Here is a 24,594-nt window from a genome sequence, read left to right on the forward strand (position 1 = left end):
CACTGATGTCTCTTCTCAAACCTGTTAGGATGACTATTATCAGAAAGATAAAAAAGTCAAAAGATAGTAAGTGTTGGAGAGAATGTGGAAACAAGAGAACCACTGCACACTGTTGGTGGGAATATAAATTCTTGCAGCTATTACAGAAAACAGCATGAAGGTTCCTCAAAATATTAGAAATAGAATTACCATAGGATCCAGCAATCCATCTTCTAAGTATATATTTAAAGGAAATAGAATCACTATTTCCTTAGAATCGCCTGGATGGCTCAGTTGGTCAGGCATCTGCCTTTGGCTCAGATTAAAATCCTAGGGTCCTGGGATGGAGTCCCACAATGGTTTCCTTGCTCTATGGGGAGCCTGCTTCTCCCTCTGCCTGCTGCTCTCGCTGCTTGTGCTCTTTCTTTCTCTGATAAATAAACAAATAAAATCTTTAAAAAAAAGAGAAAGAATCGCTTTCTCAAAGAGATATATCTGCACCCCATGTTCACGGCATTATCAGTCACAGTAGACAAGATATGGGAATAATGGGAAGTGTCCACAGGTGATGAATGGACAAAGGAAATGTGGTATATATACACAAAGGAATATTATTCAACCTCAAAAATGAAGGAAATCCTGACATTTGTGTTAACATGGATGAACCTGGAGAACATTATGTGAAATAAGCCAACACAGAACAACAAATACTACATGATCTCACTTGTGTATGTCACACTGTACACCTTAAATATATAGTTTTGTCAATCAAACTTCAATAAGGGTGGGGGAAAATAAAAATAAATAAAATGACAGTAAATATCACACCAGCGGTTAGATATTGTTATTTAATGTATTCATAAAGAAGCATGTCTATTACTATGAAACATTTAGAAACATTTGGGAACTACGTTTCACTGTAACCGGTCTCCTTTGTAACCCTATGTTATTCTGTGCATGTAGGAGCATTATTTTTTTTTTCAACTAACATCTTCTTGCTTGACATTGGAAGTGTTTATTATTATTATCATTATCATTATTAGTTTCAGGGGTAGAATTTAGTGATTCATCAGTTGCATACAACAGCCAGAACTCATTACATCACGTGCCCTCCTTAATGCCTGTCACCCAGTCACCCCATCCCCCCAGCAACCCTCAGCTTGTTTCCTAGTGTTAAGAGTCTCTTATGCTTTGCCTGTTTTCATCTTATTTGTCCTTCCCTTCTCCTATATTCATCTATTGTTTCTTCAATTCTACATATGAGTGAAATTATATGGTATTTGTCTTTCTCTAATTTTACTTAACCTAACACCCCTAGTTGCACCCGCATCATTGCAAATGGTAAGATGGCATTCCTTTTGACGGCTGCATAGTATTCCACCACACATACACATGCGCATGCACGTGCCACATCTTTACCCATTCATCTGCCGATGGACATTTGGGCTCTTCCCATATTTTGGCTGTTGTGGACATCGCTGCTATAAACACTGGGGTGCAGGTGCCCCTTTGAATCACTATGTTTATATCCTTTTGGTAAATACCTCGTAGGGCAATTGCTGGGTCCTAGGGTAGTTCTATTTTCAACTTTCAGTTTTCCTGAGTGGCTGTACCAGTCTGCAGTCCCACCAACAGGGTAAGAGGGCTGCCCCTTTCTGTAAGAACATTATTCTGAGTAGAAGTCCAGGGGTCTCACCAGCCTATGGGTCCATGGGAACCCTCCGCAAAGAAGAGGTAAGATCACTGCTACCAGTGGAGCAGCAGAGATGGCTTAATCCCCTCTTCCCACTTTCCACAGCAGCCTCTTGGGTGAGGGCTGTATATGTGTATGGTGGGTTTAGGGTCTAATGCAAGGGGGAGCAGGAGGACCAGGAGGCTGTGCTCCAGCTCTGTCATGGACCAGCTCTGTGTCCTTAGACAAGCCCCTGTGCCTTTCTGGGCCCCAGCTTCCACCCCTGCAAATGCAGATCGTGATCTCAGCTCCAAGATGACAGAGAATGCAATCTTGAAAGGTTTTGGAAAACTGACCTGGACATCTGACAAGGCAACACCACGCATGCCTATCATATGCTGGACATTTCTCTAAGACCTTTTCCACGAGTGATGGTTGTTGAGGCCTCATAGGACCCCACGAAATAGGTGCTATGATTCTCCTCCAACTTAAAGGGGGAGGAAGCTGAGCTCAGAGAGCTTGAAGAACTTGCTCCAGGGAGCACAGAGGGTAATGGGGAAAGGAGAACAGGACGCAGATCTGCCAGCCTCTGCAGTGAGCTTCACCAAGAGTCCTATTGTCCAGACAGAGGAGCTGTCCAGAGATCCCTCGTGGGTGGTAGAGTTGGGACCCTGTGGCTGAGAAGAGGGGATCACAGTAGACGGGGATGCACTGACTGTCCATTCCAAGAGTCAGAGGACATGCTTTGCAGCCAGGACCCCCAACCTGCTCACATGGGACTCAACGCGATGCCCTCATGGACATAGTACCTCCCTGCAACATGGGAGAGCATTTTCCGCCTGGTTCTGGGGACAAGGATATTTTTCCAAATGGTGATGAGCTAGCCTTTGCAGATGCCAGTAGGGCTCCCGACAATCCCTCGAGTGCAGACCTGGAGTCGTGTGTCCGTGGAAGGCCACCTTCGGCACCCAACTCTGCCTGGGTTCTACTTCTGACTCGGCCAACCTCTAACTGTGGCTGTGGGCCTGCCAGTGCCTCCTCCATCTCCCCAGCAATAGAAGGAGACAATCACAGCACCTTCCTTAATGGGAGGTTGTGGGAATAAATAAGTCAATATACGTAAAGCACTTAAAACAGCGCAGGACTCAGCGGGTGTGGCTCAGTAAGAGTAAGCAGATGCTGGTGCCAGCACTGTACCCATAGCAGGGACAAGGCAAAGGAAAGATGCAGAAGCCCTGCTAGCCCCTCTTCAGCCCTGGGAAAGTGGGGCGTGTCATGACAGAGACTGCCGGTAGCCTCGAGCTCCCAGGCCTGCATGGGGGATTTGGCTAAGCTGAATGTAAACCCCTCATGGGGACCCCAGCATTTCCCACGGTCAGTCAGGGTTTGGACAGATCCACATGGGCCTTCCCCCATCCCTGCACCGGCCACCTGAAGACACCTGCCCTGGGGCGAGGCTTGCCTTTATGGGTGGGTGGGGGGGCAAAATCACCCTGAAGCCCCCAGACTAACTTCTCCATGTCTGCTAGCAATTCAGAGGGTCCCATGGAAGTCCCTCTGGGCCAGAAGGGTCTCCTTTGCTCTCTCTTCCCAACACATGTGCTGAACATAAAGATGTGAGGGATGCCTGGGTGGCTCAGTGTTTTAAAGCCTCCAATTTCAGCTTGGGTCATGATCCCAGGGCTCTGGGATCGAGCCCTGAATCAGGAGAGCCTGCTTCCTCCTCCTCTCTCTCTGTGTACCTCTGCCTACTTGTGATCTCTGTCAAATAAATAAATAATCTAAAAAAGAGAGATAGAGAATAAAGATGAGAAAGACATGGCTCCCACTCTTGGATGGTTTGCAACTGTGCACGCACGTGTGTGGTGCGGGACACATTCCATAAGACGCATCCATCCACAACTGGACACAGAGTGCCAGAGGACGAAGCCCAGGAATAGACACCGCATCCCAGGGGGAAACCAGGGAGGGCTTCCTGGCATTTGCAGCATCAGTGGGCTAGGGGAGAAACCCTCGTGGTTTACAGCCTCACGGCAAACTAGACCGAATGGAGGAAGTCGGTGACAGCCAGACTTTGAATCTCGTCTGTGCTGAACCCCAGACTGAGCACCCCAAGGTGGAGGTGAGGAGGACTTATGTGGGGCTGGTTCCTGAAGCTCTGTGCTCAGAACCTGACTCGGTATTGCTTCCCTTCTGGGGGCTAGGGTGAAGGCAGATGTAGCATAGGGAAGCCGTGGGCAGGGGCTGGGGTTGAGGGGGCGGATCTGGGACTGGTCCTGGCTGTGCGAGGACCTGGTGGTGGGATAGCGGAGTGTTGCTGAGCCTCTCTGGGCAACTTCTCTAACTGAGTGGCTGCGCCAAATCACCTGCAGTTCCCTCCCAGGGTATTAATGGTACCACACTTAGGGGCCTGCCTTCAGTCATAGACCGCATGGAAACCAAAAACAAAGCATCCCTAAGTGTTTCTTGCCACCAAGACTGGGTCCTTGGCACTGGAAAGTGCCCGGCTGTAAATCTCTCTTGGGAGGCCTCCCACCCCAGGGGCAGCTCCGGCCACTACAAGTTCCTATGCAGGGGACTAGAGCTACCCCGGTCGGGGCACTGGGGTCACTTACTGGGGAGAACTCTTTGTGCCTCCGTCCCCTCCTTCAAATGGGGCACTACTTGTACTTCCTCCAAGGTTGTTCTGAGGATGAACTGAATTAATGGGCAAGAGGTCAGAGCCGGATTTTCTGACGCGTGTGCTGGCGTGTATGTGCATGTGCATGTATTGTGCTCTAAGGGGCTTCACAGGCAACCTCCCAAAATTCTGCCTTCCTGGTGCCCAGCACAGGGTCTGCTGTCGGCATGAAGGCCAGAGAAGGGAGAGCAAGTGGTCCAAGTCCCAGAGGCCCAGGATGAGGGGGTGGCGTGGGGCCAGCAGAGCCCTGCCGCCTGTCCTATCCTCTGGGCCCTAAGGTGAGTGACTGATTCTGGCTGGGCCCTGGCTCCCTGGTGGTTCTATTTACAGAACTGGGGGAGGGAGTGGGAAGGGTATCAAATTACAGCTGGAGTGGGGATGGCAGGCTGGGGCCTGCTGCGGCCTGTGCACAGACCGTCCACCTGCCTGCGTGCCCCACCCCCGCCGCTCCCCACCAAGCAGCGGACAAAACTCGCACTGAGGCTCCGTTGTGCAGAAACTGGCCCAGACCACAGGGCCTCATCCCCTCTGGGTGTTTGCCCAGGCTTGCCTGTTCCCTCCCACTTCCCGGCAAGGTCATGGCACGGGCTGTGTTTGTGGCTGGGAGTCATGGGGGTTCACTGGCCTGCCTGCCTGCTCCTGGCCACTCCCACCCACTCCTGCTTACTCTCAGGCAGGCCACTAATGGTGGCCAGTCACGCCACGGACAGCCTGACAGCCTCTTCTGCGAGGGCCAACCCTTAGGCTCACGTGGCCAGTGCAGTCCCTGTCCATGAAGGGGTCAGGGAGGGGTCACATGGGGGTGGGGGGTGGGATGGCTGGCTGTGGCATCTTGCGGCTGGATGGAGGAGAGGTGGTTTGTGGGTGGGCTAGGGTGCCTTCCACCCTCTCCCACGCAGAGGCTGACTTAAGCCAACATCTCCAGCCCTAGCCATCCCTGGAGACCCAGAAAGAACTAGGGTACAGCTCTTAATCTCAAGAGGCCCACCGTTATCTTCTAACTTTGTTTAGGTTTTATCTAGTCAGTAAAATTAAATTTGAGGGTTGGGGGAAGACACATTCCTCCTATTACTGCTATGTTTACTTGTAAGATAAATATATTGAAAACGTAATTTGTGCTGTATAATGTTATGCACAGAATAAATCCTATGTTAACATAAATGTCAATGTAGATACATGTGAAAGCATAAGGCTAAACATTAAAGAAACTCTAAGTATTCTTGCTGGCCCCAGGGAATGATCCTTTACAATCCAGGGGAGCCCCATACCCATCCTGGAGACCTGAGCCCAAAGGCACCAATAACTGCCCAGGTTCCTTCCTGGGACAGCTGGGGGCCGCATGTACCTGGGGCCTTGCTCAGCAGCTGGGGACTTGCAAGTCCTCGCCTGGTGGCTCCTAGGCTCACGTGAGCTGCTCTACCCTCCTGTCAGCTTTGGCAAGGGAGAGACTGCCACGTTCGGTTGCACGGCTGTTAACTCTGCAATCCAGCCCTGTGCTGGGGGCATCATGGAGGTTTCGTGTATATTTCTGAAGAAAGGCAAACATCCTGGATCTCACAGCTTCAAAACTTACTCTGCTTATCCTTGGGGACCAAAAATTCTTCCAAAATGCAGTGCGTATTTCAAGAGAAGCAGTCAGATCCTCACTGAGCACCCTGGCATCACCCCAAACTGTAAGGATGGAATGTCCTTGGGTTTTGTCCTCGTTTTTGTAAAACCCTTTCATAAGTTTACAGGTTTAAATCCTCCCTGGTTGTCAGGACATTGATCACGGCTCGCTCTCTGCCCACTTGCTCTTAAAGCCCTCCCAGGTCCTGCGGTGGACAAAGTACAGGCCACACACCACTGAGAAAGCACAAAGACAGCCCACAGAATGGGAGAAAAAAATTGCAAATCATTGATCTGATAACGGGGCTTGCTCCCAAATATATAAAGAACTCTTACAACTTGGTCCCTAAAAGACAAATAACCTATATGACCATGCGCAAAGGACTTGGACCCACGTTTCTCCCACGAAGATACACAAATTGTCATGAGGAACAGGAGAAGATGCTCAGCCTCGTGAGCCCCCAGGCCCCAGGGACAACGAATTAAAGCATGACAGGCCACTTCATACCCCCTTGGATGGCTTCATCCATCACATCACAACAGAGTATCATTCAGCAACAAACAGCAAGATGGCACGACTATGGGGCGAGGGAACCCTGAGTCTTGGAGCCACGAGGCTAAAAGAAAGAAGCCAGTCACAAAGGCCACACGCCATATGACTCCATTTACATGAAATGCCTACAAGAGGCAAGTCTACAAAGACAGAAGTAGATTAGTGGTTGCCTTGAAATGGGGCTGCTGTGGGGGTACGGAAAGTGCTCACGGTACAGGGTTTCTTCTCAGAGGTGATGACAGGATTCTAAAATGGACTGTGGTGATGGCCGCCCAACTCCATGAATATACTAAAAACCACGGGGTTATATACTTGAAATGGGGGAGTTGTATGGTAGGTGAATTACAGGTCAGTGAAGTTGCTATTTAAAAAAAGAAGAAACTGAAGGATGCCTGGGTGGCTCAGTTGGTTAAGTGTCTGCCTTGGGTTTGGGTCATGATCCTGGGGTCCTGAGATCAAGTCCTGCATCAGGCTCCTTGCTCAGTGGGGAGCCTGCTTCTCCCTCTCCCTGCTGCTTCCTCCTCCTTGTGCTCTCTCTCTCTCTCCCTAACAAATAAATAAAACCTAAAAAAAAAAAAAAAAAAAAAAGGAAATTGAGATAGTACAGCCTGATGTGTGTGAACAAACAGTGAACTTGCTTTGCATGGGAATCCAAGGCCTCCTCATGAGCTTAGAGCATGGATCCCGGGACATCAGTGCTGGTGGTTCTAAGTTATTCCCTGGTTGTGTCCCATATATCTGAGTTTCTCCGCCCCATGTCCTCTAGAAAAGTAAGTGTGTAGTCAAAACTATTAATAGCTGTTGTAGGGGAGCAGTGCCACAGGCTGGTCCTCTGGCTTCTGGGTGGAACCTGCAGGTTTTGCTCATACAGCTCCCGCTCTGAGCTCCAACCCATGCAAGCAGACAAGCCACCGAGGGCCATGGTGCACAGCACACGAGGAAGGTGCCGAGGTCTGAGGCCCGCCCTTCCAGCTCCCGGGATGCATCCATGAACAAGGCCAATGCATGCCAATGAGAGGGGGTATGGAAGCATCCTCTGCTATTCTCGCCAATGGCAGAGGGTTTTTATAAGGACACACAGCTGGAAACTAGCACCTAGCCACGAATCTGCCAGCACTAGGTTGGATCCGTTCCTTGTTCCCCCACCAAATGCATCCCCTCCTTAACGAGGGAGAGGAGCATCCCTGGGGTGCCATCAGGGTCACTGGGAGCCTGTCTGGGTGGGCTAGGCTGGCTCCCCTGAGCACATCCATCAGAATAGGGGCTGAGGAAACAGCTCGATGTTTCCGACTTATGCAGGTTCAGTGGCCTTGATAAACTGTAAGGCAGGCCAGCAAGAACACAGGCTCAGAGAGAGCTGAGGTCAGATTGCAGCCCTACCACTTACTTGCGGGGTGGCCTCAGCAAGTCCCTTTACCTCTCCGAGCTTTGGTTTCCTTATCTGTACTGCAGAATAGCATTACCTACTTAAAGGAGACTTCTGAGGATTATACGCATCAGCAAAGTGCACGATCCGAACCTGTTCAATTCACTCCCTTTTCATTTTGTTCCTTCCTGTCCAGGATTTTTGAAAACCTTCTGTCTGTGTAAAGCAGGAATAGACATGCACAAATCAATACATGGCGTTCTCTGCTGAATGGAAAAATTTACTCTGAAATTTTCTAAAAATGTGCTCTGAGATAATGGCCTGGAGCTATGCATACATTTCCCACAAAGGCAATTGTAGGGAAGGATCTGTGGCTCTTTGGGGTTCAGGGAGTGGGGAGAAAAGGGGGCGGCGGAACAGGGATGGGGAGGACAGGAGGGAGAGGCTGGGGTCAGAAGTGGGGCACCAGAGTGGTCTGGGACCAGGCTGTGGGCTTCCTGAGCTCTCAAGGATGGCTAGTCCCAACAACCGGCTCCCCCCAAGGGACAGTCGTCATGCCACCGGTGTCCCCAGACCCCCTTTCTCATCAGGACCACCAGCTCCTGGATCAAACCTGCATCAGCTGCTTCTCTGCTTCCACAGCCCTGAGAGCAGCCCCCTTCCCACTGACCGCATTGCTTTCTCTCCCGTCTGCCCTCTCCCCGGACTCTAAGCTCCTCACGCGTGGGAACTGAATCAAACTCATTTTTGTTAGCCCAGCACCCAACCCCTATCGGGTCAAACCTGAGCCTCACCGGGGTCATCTGGAGGGCTTGCTAAACTCATTGTTGGGCTCCATCCTCAGAATTTCTGACGGTGCTGCTCCAGGACCACACTTTGAAAATGACTGCAGGATACCTTTGCAAAAGGTGCTGTGTGAAGGGTGAACCACTCCAGGTTCGATTTTTTTCCTGGGTTTTTAGTCAGGCCCAGCTCTTCATCTGTCTCCTCCGTAAGTCCTCCCTGCCCCCCTGGGACCCCTCGTACCAGTGCTCTTTCCCTGTGCTCCTCCCAGCCCTGAGGGTTAGGTGCCCATGCCTCACCCCTGCAGCCCCCTTGGCCGCCCAGAGCTAGGTCCTTCCGGGGAGAAGGGGGTCAGGGCCATGGAAACATTACTCCCTGAGCCCATGAGGCAAACTCTCCACGAAGTGCTCCCATGGCCCCTCCCCCACTCCGACATGGGTCACCAGACCCCAGGAGGGTAAAGAGGGGGCAGCACTGGGCTGTCCCCATACAGATTCTGGGGACCCAGGAGCCCCCAACACCTTGACTGGGGACATCTTCCAGTTACCTGGCTGGCCAAGAATTCAGATGGCCTGATTCAGCATCCGGGGCTCTTCCGCTACCTCAGTATGACAGCGAAGCTGGGAAGAAGTGTTCAGTGGACCAGTTCATTACCACCCACGGCCCTCACACAGGAAGGATGGTGGTCCGTGCTGGTTAGAAGGAGTGGAAGGGGGACGTCCCCATGGTCAGCACCAAGGCTAGTGGCTTGATGCAGAGAAGACACTCAAGCCCTTAGGGTCCTCATGCTGCCCAACCTCAGGGGCCCCCATCCACACTGTAATCCACGTGAATAGTACCTTCTGGAATTTTGCAGTGCACAACCTGTGCAGTGTTACACAATAGTTGGTCCTACCAATCCTGAAAAATGTCCTCATTTGATATTCCCTGAAAACCTACTATGTTCCCAGTAGGTATTCTGGCAGGGAGCCAGAAAACAGTCTATCCTCTTGGGGCTCTTTAAGGAAAGGCCAGCTACAGCCTGTGGTGAGAAGAAGAGTGTTCACACGAGGGCATGCCCAGGTGCTGTGGGAGCCAGGGAGTGGCTTATCTCTACCCAGTGAGGTCAGGGCGCTGGCAGGTGGGGGCAGCCAGCTCCCGACGGGCTGGTTTATCCAGCCAGGCTGGAGGCTATGAGGCGGCAGCAGCTGAATCTGCAGTCTCAGCGTCTGGGCTTAGGTGTCTTCTTGCTTTCTAGGGATACCTGGAGCCACAGAGCCTGGGGCCAGATGTGTCTCATGGGCTCTGGCAGCCCCAGACCCCTCTCCCCTTGCCATGGTGTAGGTGTGCAGAATCAGAGATTAGAGCCCTCTGTTCCTGGGCAGAAGGAGTTGTGGAGGCAGGGAAAGGGGCATAAGCAGCTAAGACAAACCAAGGCAGCTCCAGGGGCTTTGGCCAAGGAACTCAGCCTGCCTCACTGGCCTGGTTGGGGATAGATGCATGCTTCTCCTGCTTTGTCCAGCCAATGGGACACTTTTTCAAAGAAGCCTCCTTCTGCAGCATCTTCCTCTGGGCTCCAAGGGACACTGAAGTCAGCCTCCAGTCTCCAAATATGGGTAAGGTCCTGCACTGACTTCCCACCCACCCACAATGGGCTGGCTCTGTGCAGACCTCTAACTTTGGCAAGAATCCCTGAGGGCTCAAAAGGCTGGTCCAGGCAGCCTTGGGAGACCTCCTGACTTCGTCCCAGACCCTTAAGATGGAGGGGATCTCACACTCTGGGCTTACTTTGCATTGGCATGGGACCATTGACGGCACACGCTGGTTTGCTTTTCCATCAATATGGGCCACTTCATACTCATTTCTATGTCCCTAGCACCTAGCCTGGGACCTGGCACTGACTAGGTGCTCAATTAATTTTTGTGGCTTGAATGACTCAACCTCTAGTTTCTGGGGCAGAAGGATATTCAGAGCACAGGGGCAAAGCATATTCAGAAGTCATTGGTTGTACTCCTCGGAACCTAATGGGCCCGCTTATACTAAGTGGTGATTAAATATCACGACTTTCTAACCCTTACCACGGCCCCGATCCTGTTGTTAGACCTGGTCAGGCATTTCACTATTCGATACACTTAATCACACAGAAGACTTATGTACAGATGAATTTAAACATTGAAAATAAACAGAAAAACACGAAGAGCCTCATGCAGCTCTGGCCAAAGTTGAAAATCAAACAGCAGCTGTGAGCCCTATCAGGGTACAGCCTGGTATGTGGGTTCCCACGGAAGAGGGTTTCAGGAATGCTGGGTCAATGGCCCCAGGGCCTGTGGGCTTTTGAGCCTGGAGGGGGTGAGGTGGGGGGAACAACCATTCGAGATGGTCTGCGCAGTCTCCATGAAGCAGGGGTGTCCAGGGGCTGACAAGGCCCCGTTGTGGCCTCCCCACTCACACCGCATGTTTTTTTCTGGACACAGATGTAATCTTTTTGCCTGGAAGTCCCCTTCCCTCCAAATGACAAAATTCAAGGTCCAGCAGAAAGGCTACCTTTTCCATGAAGCCCTCACGGTACCTCTTGTTCGAGACAGAACAAACCCCCCCACCCACCCCAGTTCTCTTGACTCGGCAGGGGTACCAAGATGGGACCAGCATACAATGGTGGGTACTTTCCCTTAGAGGTCCAAGGGGTGGATGGGGGTGAGGTCCTGTATCCCCCCACCCCAGTGTCTATCACCCCACACCCAGGTGCTAATGCTGACATTAAAACTAATTCCCTTTGAGAGAAATAATTCACATTTCCAAGGCAGGTAAAAAGAATAACAGTTTCTGTAAGACCTTTCCTGTCGTATGAATCTGAAATAAACAATCCAAGTAAAAAGTAGGCTACTTACTATGCAAAGAGAAGTAGCTTAAGGGAAGTCCCCTAGTTCCCCCTTCCCTCCATGTGACAGCCCTTAAAGCCACATCGTATAGAAATTCTGGGCCTCCCCGGGGCAGTAAGGTCCGTGCTGGGCCGTCCCATCCCCGCATCTAGCCTGCAATGCACACCTGCAATGCACACCTGCAATCATGGAACAGCAGTCATGGGAAGATGTGGCCAGACTCACACCGTGGAGATCTGACCCTGCACTGCACTCTCGGGGTGTGGCCTATGGAAGGCTATCGTTACTTCCATTTTACAGATGAGAAAACTGAGGTCCAGTTAGGACTTCCGTAAGGTCCCAGAGTTGGCTCCGGCCCTAGTCCCAGCCAGTTTCAGGACTCAGGCTGCATCTAAGGTAGTGAGGCCAAGCAGCTCATTGCTGCGGGAATGACTAATAGCTGGTCACCTGGTCACATGGGGCTCTAGGGTGGTCTGCTCCCTTCCTCGTGGCCTTCCTCTGCCCTGCTGAGCTGCCCAAACTTAGACTTTCCAGCCTCTCATTCTCAGCTATTTCTGCACACCCAGGGCCGCCCTCTATCCTAGCTTCTAAACCACAGCAGCTCAGGTCCCAGGCCCTCCCTCTCTCCAGCTGCGGGTTCAGGAGGCAAGAGCAAGGCCCCACCTGACTCCAGGCACCCCACCCTCTGATCGATCCTTCGGGGCTGACCTGAGGGTCGGGGGTGGGGGGACAGGATAAAGGATGCCAGTCTCAAATCAGGGTTTAAAAGCTGGATTACAGCCACACACATCTTAATTGGTCCATTTCTATGTTCTCTGTGGCCATTTTTCCTTGCTGATGGACTCTTACAAACATTTTACTGTTATATTTCTTGTAATACTGCCTGGAATCATTATTTAGACATCATAAAAAAATCATTATTATTTCTAAAAGAAAGGCTGACAACTCCTACAAAAGAGAACAGAAAAAGCTTGGGCACACACGCAAACACACACACACACACACACACACACACACACACACACTTATCCACACACAAGTACACATACCAGCGAGTTTAGTGTGACAAAAAAAAGAGAGGTCTATCAACACAATGCTTTGCAAAATAGACATGAATGAATAATTTATAGGGCTCTTTACAAACATCTAGATTTCTTAATCATTCTAGAAAAATCCGGTTTGATTACTTACAGCAGCAGGTCTGTGCTAAACCAACCCAGAAATGGTTACCAGTAAGTAAAATTTATGGTTCCCAATGGGCCAGCCTTTCACAGACCTGCACTGTAAACATCTTTTTTTTTTTTTAATACACCAGAACCCACAAAGCCATCGCTCTTACTAGCCAAAGGCACCATGTGTGATAAATCCTCAAACCCTTTACTTTGCAAGAAGGTTCCCGACTTCATGTATGGATGATCATATTTCCCGCTTTACTTTGGCAAGAACTCCATGACGCTGTGCTCTTTGCGGCCAGTTCCCAATCAGGGGTGCCTGCACTGAGGCCGCAAAGCCCTAATTCTTCCGACTCCCTGAGACGCTGAGGCACAAGGAAGCAGGCCAGGGGTTGGCAGCATCGGCGGGGAGAGGCCCACATGCCATCCCATGCCACGGTGGACCCGTGCCCTGCCCAGACTTACCAACAGCAGGCTGCTGTGACATGTGGCCAACGCCAGCGTCTGAAGCCTGAGTCCCCCAGCAACCCCGCTGTGATCCAGGCCACTGCCTCTTGCTTAGGGCTCCCTCTGATGTATGGGCAGCCTGACTCTGTCTTTGGAGTCAGGGCTCAAGCTGACCCTCCGAGGCAAGGGACCCGCTGGGCTACTGCCCTCCTCAGCTTACACTCCAGCTCCTGGCCACGGGGACCGGCTCCTGGACTGGGAGCAGTGACTGATGCCCGGTTACCGAGTGCACAGCAAGAGAGCCGTTCTGGCTGATACTTCCTGTTTGGGGAGGAAACCTCACTGGGGATAATGAGTGGCTCAGACTCCAGTGTCTTGGCCACAGGAACTGAGGCAGGACAGCCAGCAAAACCCAGGATGCCCCATCTAGGCCAGGTGGAGGCTGCCTCCCCGTGTGTGTGTGTGAGAGAGAGAGAGAGAGAGAGAGGTGTGCTTACTCCCCGTGTGTGTGTGTGTGTGTGTGTGTGTGTTTCTGTGTGTCCGTGTATCTGTGTGAGAGAGAGAGGGAGGGAGGGAGGTGCGTTTACTCTTCGGGTTACAAAGCCAAACATAATGGCTGCAGAATGCAGCAATTTGTCAATTGCCGTGGGGGTAATTTATCGCAATCACCGTGGCTGGCATTGGCTTCGTGATCATTTTCTCAGAGTTTCTGTGCCGACAAAGCTTCCATGGTCGTCCTTGCTAGTCAGTGCCCACAGTGGGGAGAAGGACAGACAGAAGGACCCACAGACAGAAGACCGCGCTGCCACAAGGGCGAAGCCAGGATGGGCGTGAGCCTGCCTCCTGATGACGGCTTTTCTAGCGACCCCAGAGGCCACGCTGGCAGACCAGAGGGCAGGCAGAGGTTTGGAGTCTTTTTGTAATCATCAAAGTTAATTATACCATGTCCAGTCATAGGACAAGTATATTCTACAGCTTTCCACTTGTTTGAAAACTGGTGATCTTGGAAAATGGAGGTTTTGAGTAACCCTGCTCATTTTGAGAACCAGAATACATATACCACCCAGCTCTGGGCAGGTCACTCTGTTATTACAAGTGGCAGAACAGGGGCTGCACAGTCATCTAACTGCTGTGTCTGTGTCCTGTCTCTTTGGCCAGAGAGAGACCTCCCATAGGCAGGGGTATTCTTGAATCCCCTGTGTCCAGCATAAATCAGGGCACACAGATTGCAGTGTGACCTTGCCCAGATGCCTTTCTCTCTCTGTTCTGATCATCCAGTTAAACAGTGAACGTGAAAGCCCCCCAAACCACATTTTGGTTTACACCTTTCCTGTGCTTTGCTGTGGGCCACTCACTGACTGCTACCCCAGAATCTCCCTCTGCTGCCTGCTGGTACTCTGGATGGAAGCTGATACTCAGCTTCCCAATGAGACTGTAGGCTCCCCAAGGGCAGGGACCTGGTGCCCTGTACCCCTAGGTATCCCCACCCCTGCTCATGGTATTCTGCTCACTGGGAGTGCATAGGTGCCTGTGGGGTCCAGGGGGGTTCTTAAGCTGCAGGTTTGGGGCAGCCCCAGCACCCCCGATTCAGTAGCTAGGGTGAGCTCTGTGTTCTCTTGTCTCCTCAAACTTCTGGGTGGTCTCCCATCCCCTTGGAGAAGCTGTACTGTCAGGACCTCATCCATCCATCCATCCTTCCTTCCTCCCTCCCTCCCTTTCAAGATTTTATTTATTCATTTATCAGAGAGAGAGCAAGCACAAGCAGGGGGAGCTGCAAGCCGAGGGAGAGGGAGAAGCAGGTTCCCCACTAAGTAAGTAACCTGATGCGGGGCTCAATCCCAGGACTCTGGGATCATGACCTGAGCCTGAGGCAGGCACTTAACTGACTGAGCCACCCAGGCATCCCAGGACCTCACCATTTCTTGTGAAAGCAAATGCTCCAGGTGTGAGTGGACAGGGACATGCCCATGGTTCTGAGAGGTCCAGGCTGGCTTTGATTCGCCCATGTCCTGGGGCTGTCAGTGAGCCAGCAGCTGTGCCCTGAGCCCCCGCTCTACCTTTGCCACATGCAGCCCTGGCAGATCAGAACACTGAAGAACTGGAGCAAAGTTTACAGGAGGACAGACAGGCCCAACAGGCAGCACACAACAGGTCACTGTCAGTTCTTCAGGCCAGGAACACCCGGAGGGCAGAGCTTTCCTGGACAGAAGTCCCCAACCCCAGCACAATCCTTGGCTGCCCTGCGCAGCACAGGTTCTTTTCCTTCCGTTCCAGTTCCGGTACTTCTAGCCAGCCGGAAGCCATCTGCAGGGACCAACCTGGTCCCACCTCTGGTCAGGGCTGATTCATCGGACAGTGGTGACTGGCTCCCCAACCCTGACCCAGCATAGGCCCCTCCCATTCCAAAAGGCCACCCTAAGTGATGCTGCATGTCACCCTGTCTTGGCACGGACTTCACCCAGAGGGCCCATGTCACAGCCAACATCCTTCCACTATGAGCCCGGAATGACTGACCTTCCGAGAGACCCTCGCCCCAACTGCCAGGCATGCTCGGACGTCCCGAGCCCACCCTCTGGACACCCTGATGGTCATACCACAAACACACGTGGCAGTCAAGGCTCATCCAGCAGAGACCCCCACACCCTGGCTTTGGAAGACCTGCTGTTCCCCCCACTCCCCACCCAGAACGGAGACTGCCCCATTCCCCAGTCCCCAAATGCCTTTATATTTCCCTGTGATTGAGTTTCTACATCTCAGGGCTCTACCTTCTACAGTTTAATCTAATGGGATAGCTCTAGAAGGCTTAAGAACATGACTGCTTACATCCCATCTGGCTCCCAGGAAGCGGGAGAGAAAGGTGGAAGAAGTTACTGCCTGATCGCAGGACAGTTGGCGCCCACCGGTCCCACGATCTGCCAGGTAACTGAGGAGGACAGGCTGATCAGGAACAGCTGTGCAACTAACTGTCCAGTGACCGTGTTCCACGTGTGAGGGGGAGGGAAGCCTTCTGCCCTGGGATGAAGTGACCATGAGGGCCTTTGTGATACTGCGACTGAGCAGTCCCCGATCCTGCCCGGCAGCCCGCTCACCCCTAGCCGATTCCCTCTCAAGTACCTGGCACCCAGTTGATTCTGGGAAATGTTTGTTGGATGAATAAATGAGGCAGAATTTGGACAAGCATGTATAGGTAGTGGTTAGGAGCCTGAAGTTTGGGGGGAAGAACGGACTGAAGCCTAGTGTTTCCTCGGGAAGTTTATACCGTCAGGAGAAAAATATTACCCAATTCCCAAGAGAGCTGAAGGTTCAAATGAGCTCACAGTTATAATGCGCTCCGCCCAGGGCCTGGCAGGTGGGGTACTGAGTGTTCAGGGATGATGACTGTCATTTCAGGTGTGATCGAAGGCGTGCCCGTGGCATGCCAAGGACGTGAAGGTGGATGTGCAGACGTCTGGGGAGCCTGGATGGCTGGTGGGCCCAGTTGCAGAGGGCAGCAGGAGGAAGCGAGAATTCTGTAGCTGAATGTTTAAAAACCACCTGGAGTGGCCCCTCCCCACCTCTTCTCTCCCACCTCCCAGTTCCGTAACCCCCACAGCCTCCTGGATTGGGGCTGCGCTGGCAAAGATAGAATATGAGTGGGAAAAAGAGGCACACGTCCCACTAACCCCCAGGAGGGATGAAAAGAGGCTGCTTGACCTTAGGTTTTAATAGCTGTTTAAAAAGGCGAGCTTCTTTGTTTTAAAGCAAGAGGCCCAATCTGGGCCCAGGGGCTAGGAAGCAATTTCATGGAGTGCCCATCTGACGCAGCCGGGACCGACCCGCCAAGCTAGTCTTAGCCACTACACGGGTGGGGAAGGCAGGAAGCGGGGAGATCCAGCCCCAGGGAGCCTGGACATCACTGTATCAACTGCTTCCCTGGCCCTTCCCAGTGTGCCTGAAAATCACCCTGGCCACCGAGATGTTCTTTTTGCTGACTGGCCAGGGAATGAAGCAGGAGCACAGACTTTTCTCCCAGTCTGGAAGACTCTGGCCAGGACAAGCAGGGAGCCTTGAGGCATGGGCCCATGGCCAGCTTTGCAACAAAGCAGCAGCCACTCTCCGGGCCTTAACCACCTTCTCTAGGGAACTGAGGGGGCTGGGAATAGAAGAGCAATGAGCCTAGAAGGTCCCCAGCTGATAAACGCTCAAATCCCTGGGGGAAGAGGGTGGGCTCTGATATTTAATTTATTGCACTCCTAAAACTCAGCACTTGACATAGCTAATCCCCCAGGCAGACATTATCGTCACTGTCTTACAGATGTATCAGGCTCAGCGTCCTTAGCAAGGTTTTACAGATGGAGGGAATGCAGGGAGTTGTGAGGACTTAGTCAAAGTCACATGGGAAAGAGCTGGGGTTCCGACTTGTTCCATGGGACTGTGAAGCCAGAGGCTCTCAGCTACGGTCTGCCAGTTCCTCGGTTCAGGTGTGCGGCTTTGCACTATAGTCATTAACTCTCGCTTTTTAACTATTTTGGAGCCCTGCCCAGTACTCTGATAAGTGCAAGGAGGGAAGGGCCACAGGGCAAGGACAGGAAACATGAATGGGAGGACATTTCACCTGTTTGTCCTAGAGCGCCCACAGATCCTAGGGAAGACAGCAGGCTTGGGACCAACCCTCTAGGAAACAGGTGGCCTGGACTGAGCTTCTTGCAGACTTAGAGGCCAGCGTCACCCCATACTGACTCCAGGCCATCCTCCTAGGTTGCCTGGCTGAGGCCAACTGGCCCATCTTTCAAGGTCTCCTTCCCTTCTGTACCCCAGGGACGCTCCCTGCTCCACTAAGGTCATTTATCCATCAGTTGATGATCAAACACCTGCTCCAAGCTGCACTCCCATCACCCCTCCCCCCCAGTCTCCGAAGGCCAGGAGGGAGAGCGACAGGCTCCCCTGAGGAAGACAGTCCTCCAGGTGCTCCTGGCTGGGTACAGGGGGTTTCATGCAGACTCAGATACAGTCAGACGTGGGGAGGATCTAGGCATCTGTGTTTTTAACAAATCATGCAGGTGACTGAAGGGACACATCCACGTGAGACCCTTTGGGCTTGTGGCTATCCTGGACCCCAGCACCACCTTCTCTGCAATGCCACCTTTGAGAACATGTCCTGTTTGTCCCACCAGCAGGCTGCCCTGGGCTCCCCAGTCAGATAAACCCAGGTGCAAATCCCTATTTCGGCAACTTGCTACCTGTGTGTTTTTGCCAAATACCCATGCTCTCTGAGGCTCAGTTTCCCCATCTGGAACAAGATGATGGCGCTGCCTTCCTGCCTTGAGGATTAACTGGGACAGTGCGTGCAAAGCAAGCTGTCTCGCACAGATAAATGCACACTAAATGTCTGCTATTAATTATATCATCACTGCACCCTGATGGACAGAAATACTTCCCTGGGGCTATTTCCAGAACCCCGCTTCTGGAGCCTGTTTCCGAAGCCTCCCTGGACACCTGGGAAGCCTTTCTGTGCCCTCCACCAGGGCTCCAGGACGACCTGCCCGCATTTTCTCCGGGGTTTTGGCCTCCTGGCCCCCAAAACGACATTAGCTCAGTACCTTCCCCTTTATCTACCCAGAGTGCCCAAAAGTTCTAACCACACCCTTGCCCCCAAATTTCGGGAAAATGGACAGGAGGGTTAAGTTTGCCGGGCAAGAGCGGGCAATGGTCAGCCTGGCCTCTTCCAGTTCAAGGTCGGGCGCCCCCGCCCTTGTCGCCGGCTCTGCTTGGGGCTGTGAAGCGGATGGGAGGCCTGACGGTAAGGTCCCGCCCCCGTTCCCCGCCCTCCCCGGATACTGGTCGGCCGGAGCCTCGGGGACCCGGGACCCGTGCCCTCAGCGGGACCGCAACGCTTCAGCCTGGGTCCGGACGCCTGCTCTCCCTAGTCCCGCCCCCCGCGGAGCGCCCCTGGCCCTGCCTCCCGACCCCGCGCACGCTGCCGGCGTCCCCCGGGGGAAGGCAGGCGGGCAAAGTTGGGGGGCCGGGGATAAGGGTTCTCTGCCGCCGAGCGCACGTGGTGGCTCGGTCCCCGCGGCCCCGGTCACCTGCAGACGCGTGGCGGCGCCGGGGCCCCCGAGCGGCGGTGGCGGGGGGCGCAGCGGGGAGCCGCCTGGGCGAGGGTCCCGGGCGGGGCACAGTCCACAGCCTGGCTACGACGCGGTGGAGGGGGTCACTCACCAGTCCGGCCCGCCGCTCGGAGCCGCGGCGGCGGCTGAAAGTCCGCGTTGGAGGCGGTGGCCCGGCCCCGAGGCTCCTCCTCTCTCCGCGCCCCGCCCGCCCGCTGGGAAGGACCTGCGGGGGGAGGTGGCCGCCCGCCAGCCCGCCGCTGCTTATCCGCCTCGGCCACGTCCACCAAGGCCGCAATCGGGGAGCTGCAGGGCCCCCCATCGCAGTCTGGCCCTGCAGCCCAGGCTGCGGCGCCCACCGCCGACCTTCCGCCCCCGGCCCGACGTTCAGAGCCAGCCCGCCCACTTCCTGATCTGCGTCCCCTCCTCCCTGAAGGGGCTAAAGTATGCAGGACTCCGGGCTGCCACTTATCCGGGACAATGAGGGCGTGGAGGCCAGGGTGACTTCCTTAATCTGGGGGACACCTCAAATCCACTGCCATTTTATAATCGAGGGTAACTGGTTGGTCAGGTTTGCACAGATGGCAAGAGACCGAGGTGTCAGACTGGAAACTGCTTCCTTCTTTTCCGCCACAGAAGCAGCAGGCAATAGAGACCCCTTCTCGACAAGGCAGCATCCAAGGCACTGTGGTCCTGGCACTTTTCCGTGCCTTGTCCGTACATGGGGTAGGCCTTTAATCCTCGACCACTGTCCCCGGGGTTTCAAGACCTGGGACCTGGTGGAGGGCGCTTAGGAGGAACTGCTGGGGACCACAGGGTTTGCTTTCCTGTCTAGATCTCCTAGGCCCCCCACACTCCCCTGCCCCTGAAAAAAGGTGACCCAGACAGTGCCTGCTGCCCTCCCTTGCTCCCTGTGGGTGGCATCACAGCACAGCACAGGTGTTTGGGGTGTCTTTCTAGAGGTGTGTGCGCCCTCCTGAAGCCTTTTCTCACCTCCAACCTCACCTCAAGGCTGGGCGCTGCTGAATTATTCCCTTCCCCTCACAGGGGATGAGATAGGGGCTCTGGTTAGGTGGTGTCCCGTTGGCATTAAGGTCCCTCATCTTCTGGGAGACTGACTGGGGCAGACCCTTGGGACTCCATCTAGAAAATGCCTGGGGGGCATATTCCACCAGCACCTTTAGATTATTCCCAGGAGCCCAGCAGGGCAGGAGAGATAAGCCCTAGGGAGGGTTATCTGAGTCGGGAGGCCAGACTCTGGGGACTGGGCCCTACAAATGGACCCCCACAGAGCCTAACAGAGGGCGAAGAGGCAGAGTTCTGACCTTCCCCCACAGTGTGGGGAATGCTGCTCCCACCTCTGCCCTCCCTGAGATCCCCCATGAATACCTATGCTTGCTCACCTCCCGCCTAGAATACTTCCCGCCCACAGCTCTCTGCAAGGCCCAGATTCCCTCCTGCCTCCTTTTGCTCCATCTGGCCCCCAGGGCAACACCCTCTCGGAGCACCCCATTCAGGGAACCCTGCCATACCACACCATGTCCCATGCACAGGGGCCTGGGAGCCCAATGTCTCACCCCTGCCCTTGGATGGTGGGTTGCTGCCGTAGTGGGTTGTAAACTTTAAGAAGACAGGAGCCTGTTCCTAACCCCCTTTGGTGCACCCCCCCACACACACACACTGGTGCTTTTTAAGTATCTCTGGCTGATGGCAATCTCTGAGCATCCTTCCTGCAGTGCTAGTGAACAGCACAAGGAGACTGAGGCACTCAGAGGTGTTCTAGCCTTCTTGGAAGGACTCTTGGATCCATCCAGCATCCTTCCAAAGAAACCTGGTGGGCCTCTTCGTGAGGCTTCCCATGAGTTGGAGAGAGAGAGAGACGAAGGCTGGCCTGACACAGGAATATAGAGGGAGGAACGTCCGAAGGGGAACATGAACTTCTACAAGAGAACACCGGGGACCTGAGGGAGACAGGGAGGGAGGTTGGTGAACGCCCTGCTGTAGGCCAAGGTGTAGGTGGAGAGAACACCACCTACTCCATTGATCTTGGTGCTTTGCGGGTCTGTATCCCCCACCAGGATTGGGAGCAGCTTGTCTGTCAGGGGGTCTGATGTGGGTATGGGCTCAGGAAATGTTTCCTGAATCCTTTGAGGGCCAAGCTCTTGGAAGCAGAGGAGCTCTGTCCTGACCTAGGGGGGAGGACAGTGCGTTGACACTGTCTGAGCACCTCCTCTGTGCCAGCCTCGCGTCTGATCAGGCCAAGGGCAGAGCAGTCAGAGCCGTTCTTTCCAGACATTTGGCAGGCAGCTCGTGTTACTTCCTTGCTCCACCCACACCCCATCCTCCCCTGGTGGCCTCCTCTCCTCCCCTCAAACAGATCAGGCAGGGTCCTCAGGCCACAGCCCTTGCTGTTACCTCTGCCCAGCCCCTGGCTGTCCCGGTGGCACCCCTTCAGGTGTGAAGGGCCTCCTTCAGGTCCTTGCAGAAATAGCGTCATCTCCATGAAACCCGCCCCATCCTCCCCCATCCAGGTACCATGTCCTATTTCTTTACTGCTTTTTGAAAGCTTTCTCTTCTAACATGCCGTGAAACATACTTTTCCCATTTGTTTTGTCTTAACTGTCTGCTCCCACAGAAATGTGAGCTCCCTGGGGCAGGGAGCTAGCTCTGCCTCATTGACGTCTGTATTCTCAGCGCCCAGTGCGGTGCCTGGCACATAGCTCAATGAATGTACCTCCAATTCTTACCTTTCTTCACCTCCCTCAGCATCTCTGGGAAACTTCCCCCACAGTTCTTGACTACCCCAGAGCCAATGTGTTACTGGAACAGAGAAAGTGTCCAGTACATGCACAGAAGCATGTCTGGGCCTAGAGTTGCCCAGTATTCTCTTCATGAAGCCCCTAGTGTCAGCCTCCTGAGATGGCCCTTTTCTCTGAAGACGAGGCTTGCCCTCTGGCTCAGAAGACAAGAGCACCCAGAAAGAGAATCTAGAGGCTCACTGCCTTCTTGGGTCAGAGAGAAGAACGTTGTGCCCTCTCAGCTTCTTAGATTGATCCAAAATTTATAGGCTAGGACAGAGCACATCCATTTCACAAAATAAACACCCTAATCGACTGTGAAGAGATGACCACGAGAAGCCATGTGCTCAGTACTCTGATGGCTGGGGGCCAGGCCTTCCTGGATCTAGAGGGTGCTCCAAGCCTCTGGGCACAGGTTGCTGCTCCCTCTCTCGTGAGGGAGGAAATGAGGCTGCAATTCTGGTGCTCGATCCTGATGGTGATCTGGGCAAATGAAAGAATTTCTCTGCCACAGTGGTGACCAATGGGTAAAACCATGTGGGAGCCACCCAGAGCTGAAGCAGCAGTCAATGGTAAGAATGGTCTGTGAGAAGAGGCCCGGAATGGGGAGGCAAGCTGGCAAAGTGTGCTTGGGGCCTGGGATTGGCACCTTATTTCAAACCCATATTGTATGGCATGGTAAAGGTGCCTTCCAGAGCCCTGGGAGCCCCAGCGCAGTACCTCGGAGCTTAGTGCTCTGGCCTAAGGCTGCCCTTCTTCCAGTCCTCTGTTGAAACGTGAGCCCTCCCGAGAGGAAAAGAGCTCTGAGCTCAGTGTAATGATCTGTGTATCCCCAGGAGATTTAACTGTGGCCAGGACAGGAGCATGGAGAAGATTCTAAAGGCAAGCACTAAAGGGGTAGTGTGAATAATGGGCGTGGGATGGGGTAGGTAGGAGCAACCATTCTTCTAAGGGAGCTCACTAGCACATAGTAGGCACTTAACTCGCTGTGTAACGTCAAGTGTCTTGGCTTGTGACCAGACCACCAGTGGCCAATGAGAATGTAGGAAGCTGCCCCAGTAACTCCAAGGAACATTCAATGAGCCCAGAAGCGGGTCCTCCTTGTGGGTCTATAGGAGTATACTTCGCCTTTAAGTTGGGGGAGTTTGCAAAAGATACACAGCTGGAGAAATCTGGGTTTTAGCCCCTTGCTCCAAAGGTGGTGTATGTGACGGCCTCAGAGAGGGTTTAAAATTAACAGAATCCCAGCCCCGCCCCCGACATCCCTAATCAGATGTGCATTTTAACCAGACCTGCCAGAGATTATGGGCACCATCAAGTTTGAGAACGCCCTGGTCTACGGTGCCCAGGAAAGCAGCAAGTCCTTGAACTCCTGGGCCAAAGCTGAGGATCAGAAGCCTAGTCCAGGCGACACTCCGCCTTGGCGGATGGCACTTTAATACTGCACTTTGTTTTCCCAGGGTTCTTATGAGCCCAACGGCCTGACTTAATCTGCTTCTGAATTTTTGTAAATAGGGATTAAATGATTCTGCCCTTCACAACACTCAATGCCTATTATATAAAGCTTCAGGAAGAAAAATGTTAGATCAATACGCTTACTCCTTTCCAATAACTGATCTTAGTTCTTGTTTTACTGTGGTGGCTAGGATACTCAGACCCACAGTCATGGACTGTAGGATCCTCGTTGAATATACTTAAGTTCTGCTTTATTCTCCCATAGTCTGTGACTTTTTTGGTGTCAAGTTTACAATAAGCTATCTTCAGCTGCTTTTGGAAAAAGTCATTTGTGTAAGTAAACTAAATAGGAAACACCTGGGTGCTGCCATGGCTAGACCTTTCTCCCCCTCGGCAGCCATCACCCTTTCCCGACAAGAGCAAGGTCACAGCACGTCCTCTGCATTAATTTTGAGAAGGGGACGGAGGGCTGGGGAGAAGGATGTGCCCTTCTGTGTATCCAGGCATCACCAAGGAAAGCAAATCCCACCAGGCAGGGGTCACATGGAGGGGGGAAATCATGATAAGGTGCTCACACCATGCCTCCCCACCCCCCCCCCCCGTTTCTGCTTGGTCCATCCCCATGCCTGTCTCACCTGATGGCGGGTGCAAGGTCCTGTCCTTCATGCCAGGGGACTCTCCACAGCCTGGGGTGGAGAAATCCTGTGCCCCCGAGGCCTCGTCCGCCATCTCTTCACGTGCGGCTCCTTCTGCCCGGTGATACACACTCGGCTCACTTGGTGCAGGGGGTAGGCGGAGGATCGACTCCGCCGAGGCGACTCACAGACTCAGACTGGGAGAGTCACAGCTCTGCAAGGCAGAGGTGGGGGGGTCACTGACCTCAGGCTCATCTACAAACACACTGCAGTTAGAGGTTAGCGGCAGAGATAAGCCCTCCCCACTCCTCCCCTCCCACTGTGTTTCAACCTGCTCCCTTCTGTTTCCTGAGTCTTGGTTCTCCAGGAAAGGTGAGGGAAGGCAAAGGACATTGGTTGAGGTCCCACCGTGAGGCCGGCGCTGGGCCACGTTTAAATCACCCCCCATAAGCTTCACTGGCTCCTGCCAGATGACTGGGATCTGCTCCATTCTTTAGATGGG

The 24,594-nt window shown here is 53.3% G+C and overlaps 1 protein-coding gene across 2 annotated transcripts in view; it reads right to left on the bottom strand.

Moving 5' to 3' along the window:
• Positions 1 to 24,294, bottom strand: part of STEAP3 (STEAP3 metalloreductase) — a 45,973-nt gene extending 21,679 nt beyond the window's left edge. Inside the window, exon 1 of one of the 2 annotated variants that reach the window (XM_059166661.1) lies at positions 24,093 to 24,294. In XM_059166661.1, coding sequence (XP_059022644.1) covers positions 24,093 to 24,186 — 94 coding nt within the window. In that variant the 5' untranslated portion in view covers positions 24,187 to 24,294. The remainder of the gene's footprint in view (positions 1 to 24,092) is intronic. The other variant, XM_059166660.1, reaches the window with a different exon arrangement.
• Between the last annotated feature and the right edge of the window lie 300 nt (positions 24,295 to 24,594).

The sequence above is a fragment of the Mustela lutreola genome, chromosome 3 (assembly GCF_030435805.1).
Source record: "Mustela lutreola isolate mMusLut2 chromosome 3, mMusLut2.pri, whole genome shotgun sequence".
Taxonomy (NCBI): Eukaryota; Metazoa; Chordata; class Mammalia; order Carnivora; family Mustelidae; genus Mustela; species Mustela lutreola.